The sequence below is a fragment of the Vipera ursinii genome (assembly GCF_947247035.1).
Source record: "Vipera ursinii genome assembly, chromosome: Z".
In the NCBI taxonomy this organism is placed as follows: domain Eukaryota; kingdom Metazoa; phylum Chordata; class Lepidosauria; order Squamata; family Viperidae; genus Vipera; species Vipera ursinii.
This window is the reverse complement of record NC_139517.1, coordinates 78,503,767-78,518,266: the sequence shown is the minus strand read 5'-3', so window position 1 is coordinate 78,518,266 and position 14,500 is coordinate 78,503,767. Positions and strand designations below refer to the sequence as shown.

Below are 14,500 nucleotides of genomic sequence, written 5' to 3'. Positions count from 1 at the left end.
AGCCCTCAAGCACCCACAGCACTAAGCCCAGCCCCACTTCCCCAAGGGGGTGCCCAGCTGCATTTACCACCTCCTCAAGGCTGCTGCTGCTGTGCTTGCTCTCCTTAGCCAGATTCCTCATGACGGGTATGAGGGTAAAATCAAGAGGGAGGCCCATTCCCTCTCCATGTGAGGAGACCTGGCTTTGTATCCCAAGCTTCCTTAGCAATAGGGAGACCCCTCAGGATAGGCCAGGAGGAGGGGGCAAGGGGATGGTGAAAGGGCAGCAGGGCAGGACTAAGGTAGGACTTCCCTCAGACCTTCCCTCTCCTTCCTTCCTTCCAAAGAACAGAGTGGTGGGAAAATATTTGAGATGAGGGAGGGAGAAAAACAGGCAAGAAACACAGCTGGGGAAATGTCATCCTTCGTGAGGAATGAAGAAATGCACCATTGCCTGGAAATGGCCAGCACATGGCCCTCGCCTACTTCACATATCCAGCTTGGTGGGCTGTAGGGGAGGGGATGCCATGAGCAGCGTGAGAGTTGATGTTACCTGCGCAATGCTGCCCAGCCCCTAGCCTGCCCAGTTTTGGCAGGTAGTGGGGTGCTCTACTCACAGTGCCAAGAGGCTGAGCTGGGTGGCATGAATCTGAAGAGAAGCACAATGCTGCCCAACCCCTAGCCTGCCCAAAGTAGGCAGGGCCATGTGCTGGCCACTTCCAGGCGATGGTGCATTTCTTCATTCCTCATGAAGGGTGATAACTCCCCAGCATGCACCAAGGGGGCAGTGCCGACACGGCACAGGCCGGTCCCTCGCTGTTTCCAGATGGCCTTGTGGAGCAAAGACTGAATATATTTCAGCATAGATGACCACCACGAAATTGTACATTGGCTCCTGGCCAGCCTGGGCCAGGGCCAAGACAGCGGGGGCCATTCCTTCACTGTTTCCAGGATGGCTTCGCGGGCCACATGAAACCACTTCACGGGCCGCATCCAGCCCCCGGGCCTTGTGTTTGACATGTCTGCTCTAAACTAAGCCAACCACTGTCAAACCTCTCTTCTAATGTCTCAAAATTATGGGGGCCCAGCTGGAGAAGAAGCTATGGCTCAACCAAATAACACCAAGTAGTTGTGAGTTTTGGGTCCCCTAATTCAGGAGACTCTCCATCTTTACAACTGGATAGGGTTGCACTCTTCCAGGCAGAACTACTACAGGTGAAACTCAAAAAATTAGAATATCGTGCAAAAGTTCATTTATTTCAGTAATGTAACTTAAAAGGGAAAACTAATATATGAGATACACTCATTACATGCAAAGCAAGATAGTTCAAGCTGTGATTTGTCATAATTGTGATGATTATGGTGTACAGCTCATGAACACTCCAAATCCACAATATCAGAAAATTAGAATATTGTGAAAAGGTGCAATATTCTAGGCTCAAAGTGTCCCACTCTAATCAGCTAATTTAAGCCATAACACCTGCAAAGGGTTCCTGAGCCTTTAAATGGTCTCAGTCTGGTTCAGTAGGAATCACAATCATGGGGAAGACTGCTGACCTGCCAGTTGTGCAGAAAACCATCACTGACACCCTCCATAAGGAGGGAAAGCCTCAAAAGGTAATTGCAGAAGAAGTTGGATGTTCCCAAAGTGCTGTATCAAAGCACATTAATAGAAAGTTACGTGGAAGGGAAAAGTGTGGAAGAAAAAGGTGCACAAGCAGCAGGGATGACTGCAGCCTGGAGAGGATTGTCAGGAAAAGGCCATTCAAAAGTGTTGGGGACTTTCACAAGGAGTGGACTGAGGCTGGAGTCAGTGCATCAAGAGCCACCACACACAGACGGATCCTGGACAAGGGCTTCAAATGTCATATTCCTCTTGACAAGCAGCTCCTGAACAACAAACAACGTCAGAAGCATCTTACCTGGGCTAAAGAAAAACACACCTGGTCTGTTGCTCAGTGGTCCAAAGTCCTCTTTTCTGATGAGAGCAACTTTTGCATCTCATTTGGAAACCAAGGACCCAGAGTCTGGAGGAAGAATGGAGAGGCACACACTGCAAGATGCTTGAAGTCCAGTGTGAAGTTTCCACAGTCTGTGTTGATTTGGGGAGCCATGTCATCTGCTGGTGTTGGTCCACTGTGCTTCATTAAGTCCAGGGTCAACGCAGCCGTCTACCAGGAGATTTTGGAGCACTTCATGCTTCCTTCCGTAGACGAGCTTTATGGGGATGCTGAATTCATTTTCCAGCAGGACTTGGCACCTGCCCACACTGCCAAAAGCACCAAAAACTGGTTCAATGACCGTGGGATTACTGTGCTTGATTGGCCAGCAAACTCGCCTGACCTGAACCCCGTAGAGAATCTATGGGGCATAGCCAAGAAAAAGATGAGAGACATGAGACTGAACAATGCAGAAGAGCTGAAGGCCTCTATGGAAGCATCCTGGTCTTCCATAACACCTCAGCAGTGCCACAGGCTGATAGCTTCCATGCCATGCTGCATTGAGGAAGTAATTGCTGCAAAAGGGGCCCAAACCAAGTACTGAGTACATATGCATGATTATACTTTTCAGAGGTCCGATATTGTTCTATGTACACTCCTTGTTTTATTGATTGCATGTAATATTCTAATTTTCTGAGATTGTGGATTTGGAGTTTTCATGAGCTGTACGCCATAATCATCACAATTATGACAAATCACGTCTTGAACTATCTTGCTTTGCATGTAATGAGTCTATCTCATATATTAGTTTCCCCTTTTAAGTTGCATTACTGAAATAAATGAACTTTTGCACGATATTCTAATTTTTTGAGTTTCACCTGTATAATTTGGGTATACTCTTGGATTCTCATCTCCTGGAACTAGTGGCAGCTGTGGCTAAGACACAAATCTATGTTGTATATCACCTGCACTTTTTCCCAGGTCAGGCAGTTTTGCTCACAATCCTTCAGCTCAGAATAGAATACTGCAACATGCTCTACCTGAAGCTATTTTTGAAAGCAGCCCAGAAAATACAATTCATCCAGTATACAATGGTTAAGAAAACTATGAGTACCTCAATAAGCCTATGTAATACTGTCATTTTACAGGCTGCATTGGCTCCCTATTGCAAGCTACACTCTATCTATAAGCTTCCAAGTGAAATTCAATTTATCACTTGTAAAGCCATCATGCACCAGGGACAGGTCATCTAACATTACCCATCTCCAATTACATCTGCTTGGCCCATGGCATCTGGGAGAATGAGCATACTTTGAATCCTGCCTACAAAATAACTAGTGGGACCCAGGAGCCATGCCTTCTCTATCACAATGCCTGCCGTACAGAATGAGATTCAGATGCTCCCTGCCCCAATCTATTGGTCTTATGTAAGGCCCTGAAAACCTGATTCTTCCACGGGCATTGGGTTATACTACAGAATGAGCTACCTAAAATGCCTTGAAATGTTGTCAGCCTTGATTATTCTATTTTTCTGTTCTGGGAGTTTGTTATATCTTATGTCAAGTAGCTTTGTTTACATGTTTCTAGTCAATTATAGGATATCTGGAATTGCTTTTGCAAATTGGGCAGCTATATCGGTCAATCAAATAAATACAAGTAGTCCCAAAATTACGATCACAACTGAGCCCAAAATTTCTATTGCTGAGACAGATATTAAATTTATTTTGCCCCATTTTATGACCTTTATTGCTAGAGTTGTTAAGTGAATCATCACAATTGTTAAGTTAGTAACACAGTTTTTAAGTGAACCTGGCCTCCCCATTGACTTTGCTTGTCAGAAGTTTGCAAAACAAGACCCAGAGACATTGTAAGCATGATCAATATAAGTCAACCAAGTTTCTGAATTTTGATCATTTGACCATGGGAATGCTGCAATTGTCATAAGTGTGAAAAATGGTCACTAAATGAACTGTTGTAAATCAAGGACTACCTGTAATAGTGCAGTTTTTAATAATACAAAGCAGTATGACAAAGAATTTGACTTAATAATGACTCAGAAAATAATAATTAGGAAGGATTTTTTCATGAAGTTTCAGATGTAAATAATTTTTAGCATGCAGTCTAGAATAAAATAACTAAGTCATATAACTGATTTAATAAATATGTAAGCACATCGTACAACAGGGGGCCCCAACCCCAGATCCGTGGACTGGCACCAGGCTGCGACATGCCAGAAACCAGTCTGCGCAAACAAGCGAAGCCTCCTCCATGGGTTGCAGACAACAAGCGAAACCACATCCCTTCCAGTCCACAGAAAAACCTCTCTCCATGGAACTGGTCCCTGGTGCCCAAAACGTTGGGGGCCACTGCTGTACAACATTCTAATACAGACATGTCAAACACAAGGCCTGGGGGCCAGATCCGGCCCGCAAAGTGGTTTCATGTGGCCCACGAAGCCATCCTGGAAACAGTGAGGGAACGGCCCCCACTGCCTTGGCCCTGGCCCAGAGACCCTCCTTCTGCCAGAGACCCTCAGATCTGTCCCACTCCTGCCCAGGCCCCCAATAGGCACCCTTGATGCGAACGATGTAGAGCTGGCCACGCCCACCCAGTAGGCCATATGCACTCTAGCCACGCCCACCCAGTAGGCCACACCCACCCTGGCCATACCCACCCGGCCCCCTGAGGGCAACCGCAATGCTGATGTGGCCCTCAATGAAATTGAGTTTGACACCCCTGTTCTAATATGACTTATTCTACTAGTTAAAGTACCATTTTAAACATAAGTTATACTATACATGTGTGTACAGCTGTAAATACATGGATGCTTTAAACTAAGGATTTATACTGTGAATGAATGAGTTTGAGGAAGTTAATGTGTTGCTTTGCAAGCTTTAAAATACAGTATATAAAGGAAGCAAGTTTTATGAATGGAGTGAATATCTGCACTGCAATCTTTTTTTTAAAAAAAGTAAAAAGGGCAGGAAAAGCTAGAAAACAACACAGCAAAAAGGAAATAAAATTTCCTTTTATACATACAAAATTTAATAAAAGTTTTTGAAGTACCGGTAATATTAAATGAGTGTTTCATAAAAAATTGATCTTATATCAATTTTGCACCTTAAAAACTTTATTCAAATCAAGAGAACTAATATAGTAAGAATCTTCATTTAATAATTAGCATTTCTATATAATCTGAAAAGATATATTCTTATTTTAAAGAGACAAGATCTACTGTAATATTGTAAAATTTTATGTTTAGTGAAACCCGAACTTCAGAAACAGAACAAATCCATCTGAAGGATTATAATCCATAATGGTTCATAATTAAATATAGTTGATGAACTATTGATGATAAACTATTACTAATATAAAAATTACTATTCTGGGAATTGAAACAGTAGTGCAGTTTCCCAATTAGAATTAATCTGAAAGTGATTTATTTAGATATATAACTGATCATATATTTCTTTAAAGTTCAAATTTAATTCCATTATTAAAAACAATTTTAAATTCACTTTGTAGACAAACTTTTTAGATTTTTACAATATTTACATTTCAATAATCTGGTAACTGATTTATATAAATATTACCTACCTACATTTTAATAACCTGTAAATCAAATTTTCCCCAAATTTGATAGAATTATATGTGAAAATAGTTCATAATGCTGTAAAAACATATAAAGAATAGTATAGCATATATCTTTTCTAAAACAGAGGAAATATTTTTGAAATGGTTACAGATATTCTAAATTTCTATAGCCTATAATTACAAAACATCAACCTACTGGGATATTATAAGGTTCATGTGTTACCTCCTTTTGAATAGTAATATTCAGTTATACAGAGGCTTCCGGTAAAAATGTATAATGGAATGAAGTATATAAACCTAAGGGCTAAACTAAATTACTGCTAAGTTATTTCTTAGAATCCCTTTTACCATTGCTACTGCCAAGTTATAGCTTCACAGATCACAGACTTCACACTACTTTAAAGACCCCTGAAGATTTTGAATTAACTTAGGTCTTTTTTTGCCCTAAAGGTAGATTAACTCACAAGGAATGTGGCTATTCCTGACTTTTTTCAGATATAATCTTCTATATGCAATAAACATTAAAGCAAATATCTATATGAAACGAAAATATATAGGAATTACAGATGCACATATTTGCAGGATAGAGCCTGAATTGTGGTGACAAGCAATATTTTCAAATACTTAGTACAAACTCTTATTTTCAAGCCCTGCTAGAGAATATAAATAAATACATGCACAGAGACCATATAGAATATTTTCTTAGCTTTGTTTAGCCCAGGGGTAGGCAACCTTGGCTCTTTTATGACTCATGGCTCAGCATGGCTCAGCTTGGAAACCTCTCCTTTTCCCCTCAGCATGGCTGGCTCAGGAATTCTGGGAGTTGAAGTTCACGAGTCATAAAAGAGCCAAGGTTGCCTACCCCTGGTTTAGCCAAACCCAAATAAACTTTTCTATTTTATTTTGAACAAACCTTGTAAAAATACCTTAAGCAGAGAACATTTATATTTACATAACTTGCACCACAATAGAGTTTACTATTGTTTAAAATTCAGATTATCCTTTCAAAATCATAAAAGTGGAAATTCCAGGTTATACTCAAAGCAATCACAAGTAGGACTCGTTAAGGTGTCATACTTGCAAGTAGTACACACAAATTTATAAAAAGGCTGGGCAGTTATAGCAACACAGATATTCTACTAAGACTGTTGGCAATTGACATTCATTTCCCATTAGCAAAAAATGAAAGGAACCTACCCCCTCACCTCACCACTATAAACAAATCAAACAACAAACAAAATTGGCAGTATCATGAGCCAATTTCATGTTCACTCTCAGAACATTTTGCAGCCTCAGTCAAAATTGTGACTTAGAAAGCATAAGCTCAGAGAATCAGGGAAACCTGAATCATAACAGACAGTAGGGTCTATGTCAGGGGTAGGCAACCTTGTCTCTTTTATGACTGTGCTGGCTCAGGAATTCTGGGAGTTGAAGTCCACGAGTCATAAAAGAGTCAAGGTTGCCTACCCCTGGTCTATGCAAACAGGTAAAATTGCCAATTAAGATACTACTTTCAGGATAACATTCTTCCTCCTGATTTTGTATCACAATTTCCAGCAGTATATTATAACACAATAGTTAATTATATACAGCTCTGTTATAACTTACTGAAGTTATTGGAAAACTTGAAGGATGATTCTACAAGATAAATGTTTCAAAAATTCCATTCCAATATGTTTGTGTACTCTGTATGATTACTTTCCTCCTCCTATTAAGTTCCTATTATATTACGTTTTAAGACAATAATTTGATTGCTATATGTTTTGCAGAACTAGAATTACTTTCTTAAGCTTCTATGCATCTGGATATCTCTCACAGAGAAAATTGATCATATTCTGAAAACTGGGTGAGATTATGGAAGAACTTCCTAGTTCTTATACTTTGATAATAATCCCATGAAAGAGCAAAAATACTAGAGTCTGTACCTGTCCTATTTGGTTGTTGTACCAAACCAGACAGTTATAGAAGTAAATATGACAGATTCAATAATTCCTCTGTAAAATTGTATCAACAGCTCTTGGGGCAGTCTGAATTTCTGAACTGATGCAGGAAGAACATTCTTAATTGTGCCTTTTTAATGATGGTTCTAATGTTAAGTGTCCATTTCAAGTCCTGGGAAATTACAGAACCCAAAAACCTGACGGCTTCTACTGCTGATATTGTGCTGTTGTATGTAATAAGAGGAAGTAGAATACAAGGGCTCCTCCTAAAACCCACTCTCATATCTACAGTTTTAAGCATGCTCAGTTCCAGATTGTTATGAATGCACCACAAAGTGGTGAATGAGCAGGTGGGCAGAGTGTAGAATGGTGGCAGCAGCATCCCATATTCAGACACTACAGAGCCGCTGCTGCTACTGCTGAGCTCCAGGCCAAAAAGGCCAGTGACAGAGCACTGGTAGGCAGGGGGGGGAGCAGCTGGGGGCATCTCATTTTCACACAACCCTGCTGCTACCGTGGAGCTTGGGGCTGAAGAGGCTAGGCCTATGGATGACAGTGGCAGCAGCGATTGGTAGGGCAGATGGAGGGCAGCAGCTGAGGGCATCCCATTTTATACACACGCTACTGCCGCTACACCAAGCTCTGGACTGAAGAGACGGTGGTAGTGTGTGTGTGTGTGTGTGTGTGTGTGTGTGTGTGTGTGTGTATGAAAATGGGAAGCCTTCAGCCGTCAATCCTCTGTCCACCCATTCACTTGCCTGCCAAGCTCTCTCTCCAGCCGTCTGCAGTCAGTTCTGCCTATGGCAAATTGGCTATATATTATATTTATATTTATATTTATTAAATTATTATACCGCCCTTCTCCCGAAGGACTCAGGGCGGTGTACAGGGCAATAAGTATTAAAAGACAAAGTACAAAAGTTAAAAAACAATTAAATATTATACCCGATATATACAATAATTAAAAACCATGTTAAAACCCCAACCCCAAACCCATCAAACCAGGCCGGATTGCTCAAATAAGTAAGTTTTTAGATCCCGCCGGAAGGAGCGAAGGTCAGGGGCCATCCGGAGCTCAACCGGCAAGCGGTTCCACAGGTCTGCCGCGCCCACAGAGAACGCCCTCCCCCTGGGGGCCACCAGTCGACATTTTTGATCGGAAGCACCCTGAGGAGGCCCTCTCTGTGGGAGCGCACTGGACGGAGCGAAGTTGACGCCGACCGCAGGTGTTGCCATAGGTAATCCGGACCCATGCCATGTAGGGCTTTGTAAGTCATTACCAACACCTTGAATATGGAGTTATCCTGTGGCAACTTGGCAGTGGCAAGCTGGTGATGGTGAGCTGCCTGTGCCAAGTTGTTCTAGACCCCCACCACCACACATAAATTGGCTTGACAGAATGCTCACAAATACGATTCGGTTAATTACAGATTAGAACGAAGAGAAGAAAAGTATTTCTAGATGCAGTAAATACTATTTTATTTTTGGCCTATTTTTTTTAATGAGGGTTGCTCTATGAGTACTGGTCAATTGGTATCATTACTATGTGATATGCACGTGACAAAATGTTTTAAACCCAAAAGGAATTTGGAAGTCCTATCAAAGCATTCTAGATGGACTATGATTTGGCAGAATTGAAACTAAATAAGTTTTATTATATTTATGTATTATGTGTACATATCAAATCTTTCCTTCCTGACTTTATGAGACAAGGGAAACTTGATTGTTCTTTTCATAGCTTTCTGAAGGGAAGCAGCTATTTAATGTTGAGTTGATAATTCAGCCTCAGCTAGGACTTGTAGGTTCCTGACTTTCCAAGTTCATCTCTTATGCCAAATGGCAAGACAAAGCATAGAATATTTTGGGAATGAATTAGGCTAATGGTTTCCCCAAACCACTTTCTTAGAACTACATTAGTTTTTATTGTCTATGGAGATTCTCAATTATCCAGGTCATTGTTGTCCCAAAGGTGATTTTCCAAAAGTTGACTGGACTTTCTTGTTCCCCCACCACCACCACCCTTGAAAACATTTTACTTCTAATTCAAAAGAAGCTTCTTGGATGAGAAGTGAAATATTTTCAAGGGGGGAAAAACCCCAAAGGAAGTCCAAGTACCTTTTGGAAAAGCATTTGGGGACATTATTATTATTTTAATTCCACATGAAGGAATGTCAATAGCTGATCTTCAGGTATGGGAGAACCTAAACAAAAATAATGTCAAGAGTATATTAATTCCAGATATTACAAAAGATCAATTAATTCATCCTACAACATTGCTTCCCTGGTATTTTTATTCACAATTTATACTGTAAATTACATCAAGGAATGTTATATATTGTTTACAAAAAGATATACAGCCTTATATAGTCTAAAAAAATTAAAAATGCCAATTAATAACTAAAATAAACAACTGCACACTAGTTCAAATGCTTTCTCTTTCATTGCTAGGAAGCTGGCTATTTTAATTATGTTCCTTGTTCATTTATCTAAAACAATAAATTTAATTTCAATTTCTTCCTCTTATTTGGAGCAACTATGATTTTGTGCAATCATCTCAGCTTTGGACAAATGTGTCAGTTTTTTTCTTGAAGCACCCACCATAGTATACTATCCAAGCCTCCACTAGCTAGACATATGAAAAGTATAGGTGCCTATTAGAATATTGAACATAGAAAAATAGGATTGAAATGGACCTTGGAGGTCTTCTAGTCTAATCCCCTGCTCAAGCAGGAGACCCTCGAAATGTGCCATTCTAGAAAAGTGGCCGTCCAGTCTCTTCTTGAAAGCCTCCAGTGGTGGAGCACCCACAACATCTGGAGAGAAGCTTTTCCGCTGATTAATTGTTCTACACTGTTGATGTGTCTACTAATAGCATAAATGCTATGTACACACATATTTCAATTTTTAATTTACATTGTTTGTGCATGCATTAACAAGACTGAAACTCAATCACATTTGTCCCACAAAAATCTGGGGAGACTTTCTTATTGTTTCTTCATATCCTACTGTTCATGATAACTTTGTTTTCATTTTGTGCTCAAAAGCTATTTAAAGACATCAATCCCATGAGAACCCAATAATCCAGAAGTATAGTTTATCAGAGAATCCACCTGAGGCTGAAAATTAATAGTGCCCAGAAGTACACAGCACCATAAAATTAAAAGACAAATGTTTTCTATCTAGCCAACTGGACTGAACCAGTAAGCTTAAACTGGAGTTTTCACTGATAAACCCTATTTATGGGTTCTTGTGTCATCCAAACTTGTTCCCTCAACCATAAATATACTTAAGTATATCTGAGCCAGGACATAAGAAATGTTACATATATGATATGTATAGTATAAAATAATATAAAACTATTGTAAGAAATATACCTTTTCCAATGCACACATTCAGAGAAAATTACTCAATTTTATAGCAAACAAAATGAATGCAACCATGAAACAATTAAACAGTTGAAGTTTTCTTTATAAGAAAGTTTTAGAAAAAGTAATTGATAAGATTGTGATACTCACAACTATATTGTAAATCTACACTGGATAATGGCAAAATCAAGAATATCAAAATAGTATCTATTGACACTTGGATTGTGTGAATCATGACAGGCTGTGGAAAGCCCTAGAAGGCCTGGGATATGAAGATATCTGATCAAGTTGGTGCAGTCATGCACACAAATCAAGAAACTGCTATGCAAATACCTCATAGAGACACTGATTGGTTCAAGACAGAAAAAGAAGTGAAAGGTTGCATTCTTTCACTTTCCTTATTCAACCTCTTCAATCAATTGGCAACAAAACTCCTCTTAGAAACCAAAAAAGATCTGAAAAAAATTAATCAAAAGGAGAAAGAGAAATGTGACCTCTTTCTGAACTTCAAGAAGATTAAATTCATGATCACTGTTAGGAATGGAATAAAAATATTCCAAAAGAACAATTAACAGTGGAGAGTGAATGTGTGATAAAATTTACTTTCCTAAGATTACCAACTGATCAAAGAAGTGAACACTGCCCAGAAAAAGGAGTCAAATCACACTGAGTTGCACAGCAATTATGAATATGAATTTATGGAAAAGGACATCAGCATGGCAATTAAATGCAGATTAGTCTGCAGTATTGTGCTTTCCAATAGTTGCTTACACTTGCAAAAGTTGAACCATGAAAAAATTTGACACAAAGAAAATTAAGTCATTCAAGTTGTCTTGTTGGAGAAGGCAACAAGAAGGTATCCAAAGAACATTCTTTGGATAGCAAAGATGACAATTAAGTATTGGAATGTATAAAACTGGACACAGTGCTGGAAAATTCTGTCTTCCTTATTTTAATCATGTCATGTGATCAAAATCATTGGAAAAGAAAGTTATGCCTGAAATGGTTAGCAATAAAAGGAAACAAGGATGCCAAAAAACATAGTGGCTAGACACAATCAATGCCAACACCATCTAGAGCGCAGGTCTGCAACCTGTGGCTCCAGAGCCGCATGCAGCTCTTTCAGCCGTCTCCTGCGGCTCCCAGTCCTCTGCCATGTGCAGTCCAAAAAAAAAAAAAAGTGGGACTAAAAAAGTTCAACCAATCAATTCAAATATGCAGGGTAGGTGCATATCTCGCCTTGGCTCCACTCTTCAGTCAAACCCTGTTCAGCGCATGTGCGCATGTGTGCGCAAGTGCACACAATTTTTGCGGCTCCCAGTTTTTCCTTTTGTGAGGGAACCGGTTCTGAGTGGCTCTTTCACTGTTTCAGGTTGCTGACCCCTGATCTAGAGCATAAAACAATTGATAAAGTCATAACAAGATCAGAAAATGTGGAGAATTGTATTCCATAGAATCACCTAGAATATGACATGTTTGAATGGACAGCATCAACAATTGATATTGGAGAGACTGTATTTCTCTAGACCTTTTTAGTCAGCAGAAAAGTAACAGATTGTGATGATTGATCATAGTGACTTAAAGTACACATACTTTTGCAGTCACTGGGGTCAATTTGGATTTCAGAAATTTTAACATTTTAACATAATTTCCATATATTCTCATTTTAACTATGTATTTCTTGTCTAAAGCCATTACGAGACCACACTGGCACTTGAACTTTTCTGCTGAAGAAATCAATAGCTATTGTGTACTAGTACCATATTGTTAATATGGTATCCTGGGTGATTTTGATACAGAAGTTAATGTCCTACCCATTCCTTATATATTAGCAATTAAAATCCAGGCTTTGCCACTTTAAGAAGAAAAAAATCTGTTTAGAAATAAGTAGGACTCTTTAGCACAAAACCACTTGTTGATCATTTACATCCCAGTGGTGTCATTAGTTTTGGTCAGGTATTATAGTGAACCACTTAGGAAGTGGTCTACTGTAGCATAAGCAATGGTAATCTATGAGAGCAAGACAACAGCAGCTGTAAATTGCATGTATAAAGGCTACCAGCTTTAATAATGTAACTCCAAGTCTGTGTTGTATTCAGATAGACTTGTTTGGGAGTAACTCCCACTTGACTACATTCTTACTTTGAACAGATTTGTATAGTCAAGTGTATAAACCTATGTAGCTATAAACAGGAGACTTAACCTCCTGAACACAGTGTAGCTTAACTTTATTAACAGCGAGGCTTAATCAATAGTACAAGCAGCTCCACTGTCCACAAGGAAAACTGCTGTTATCTCTTAAGGGGAATATATATCGCTCTTCCACTTGGAGGAGATTAGGAGTCCCAAGATCAAACTTTTGAAGAGTCTGGTCCCGTCCTAAAACTGTTCAACCGCTATAAAGATTTTGCCCATTTTGGAGATTTAACAATGAGAATTTTGCCCTTTCCTTCTCCCTACATTTTTCTAGTGAACCCCCCAGCACCACTGTCCCCTACCAAACGGTTTAGTTCCCCACTCCTCACTCTCACAGGCCCTGTTCACTATGGCCTGGCAGGAATCCTTACCTCCAAAAAGATGAGGCGAAAGGTGCGCGGGCAGTGAGCCGATAACCAGCCGGGGTCCTCCGCTCGTCTCGCCGGGTCCTTCTGCGCCGCCACTCGCCGTGGCTCGTTCCCGCCCCCCTTCCTCGGGAGTGCTGCTGACCGAGTCTTGGGAGCCATAGAGGCCGCTGCTGTTGGGGATGTTGAAGGCAGAATGCGCCGCTCTAGTCCCGGAGACAGTTGGCCCGCCCAGAGACCTACTCCTGGGAGCTGCCAAAGGGGGAGCCGCCGTCGCCGCCCCACTGCTCGTCGAGGAGCCGGAGGCCGCGTGGTGCGCTCCAGGCGCCAGGTGTGTGTACCTCATCGCTCCGCCTATCGGCCGCCCGCCCGTCCCGTTAATGCCGCCGCCGCTGCTACTGCCGGACGGCAAGTCTCCCCCGGAGTAAGCCCGCGTTCGGCCGTTGGTGGCTGCCGGGCCGCTCTGCTTAGCGCCCATGGTCCTTCCTTCGCTACCACCTTCTTTTTCCTCGTTCTTCTCCCGCCTCTCCTTTCAGTGAGACCCGCCGGCGAAACGGAGTAGAGAACGAAACATCCACCGCTCGCCCGTCTAAGCCGAGCGCCAAAGAAGTACCAGGAAACGGTGGCTCAGCTAGCGGCCCCGGGTCTGCGAATGTGCTTCCACCTCTGCGGGACCCTAGAAGCAGCGACGGGGAAGGCTCCAGCAGTTATAACCGCGGCGCAGAATGACGGCGCCGCTGCAGCTGCGGCTTGAAAGCTCAGCCCCGCAGTTTCCGCCATCCTTCCCTGCAGAAAGGAGAGCGAGCAAAGCGGCCGCAGCCGGCCGCTCGCCCGTGAGGCCGCTTCCCTGCCTCACGGCCCGATTCCCCCGCGCTCACTCAAGTGCGAGGCAAGGGGGCGGCACCGCTGCGCGGTCGCTCGCTCGCTCTTTTTGTACTGCCTTGTCGCCGTAATGGCGGGAGGGAGGCGGGAGGCGGGGAAACTCTGGCCTCCTCCTGCTCCGCCCTCTGCCAGTCCCGGAGATAACACACCCGGCCCTTTCCGACGGGTGGAGTAGGAAAGCAGGTTAACACGTGCTGCGGCCCGCGGGATGAGGCAAGCACCGGCCCATCCGACTCGCG

The 14,500-nt window shown here is 41.8% G+C and overlaps 1 protein-coding gene across 1 annotated transcript in view; it reads right to left on the bottom strand.

Annotated features, from left to right (window-relative positions):
• Positions 1–14,295, bottom strand: part of ZNRF2 (zinc and ring finger 2) — a 49,398-nt gene extending 35,103 nt beyond the window's left edge. The window contains exon 1 of the mRNA XM_083378559.1: positions 13,386–14,295. Coding sequence (XP_083234685.1) covers positions 13,386–13,857 — 472 coding nt within the window. The 5' untranslated portion in view covers positions 13,858–14,295. The remainder of the gene's footprint in view (positions 1–13,385) is intronic.
• Positions 14,296–14,500: the final 205 nt, after the last annotated feature.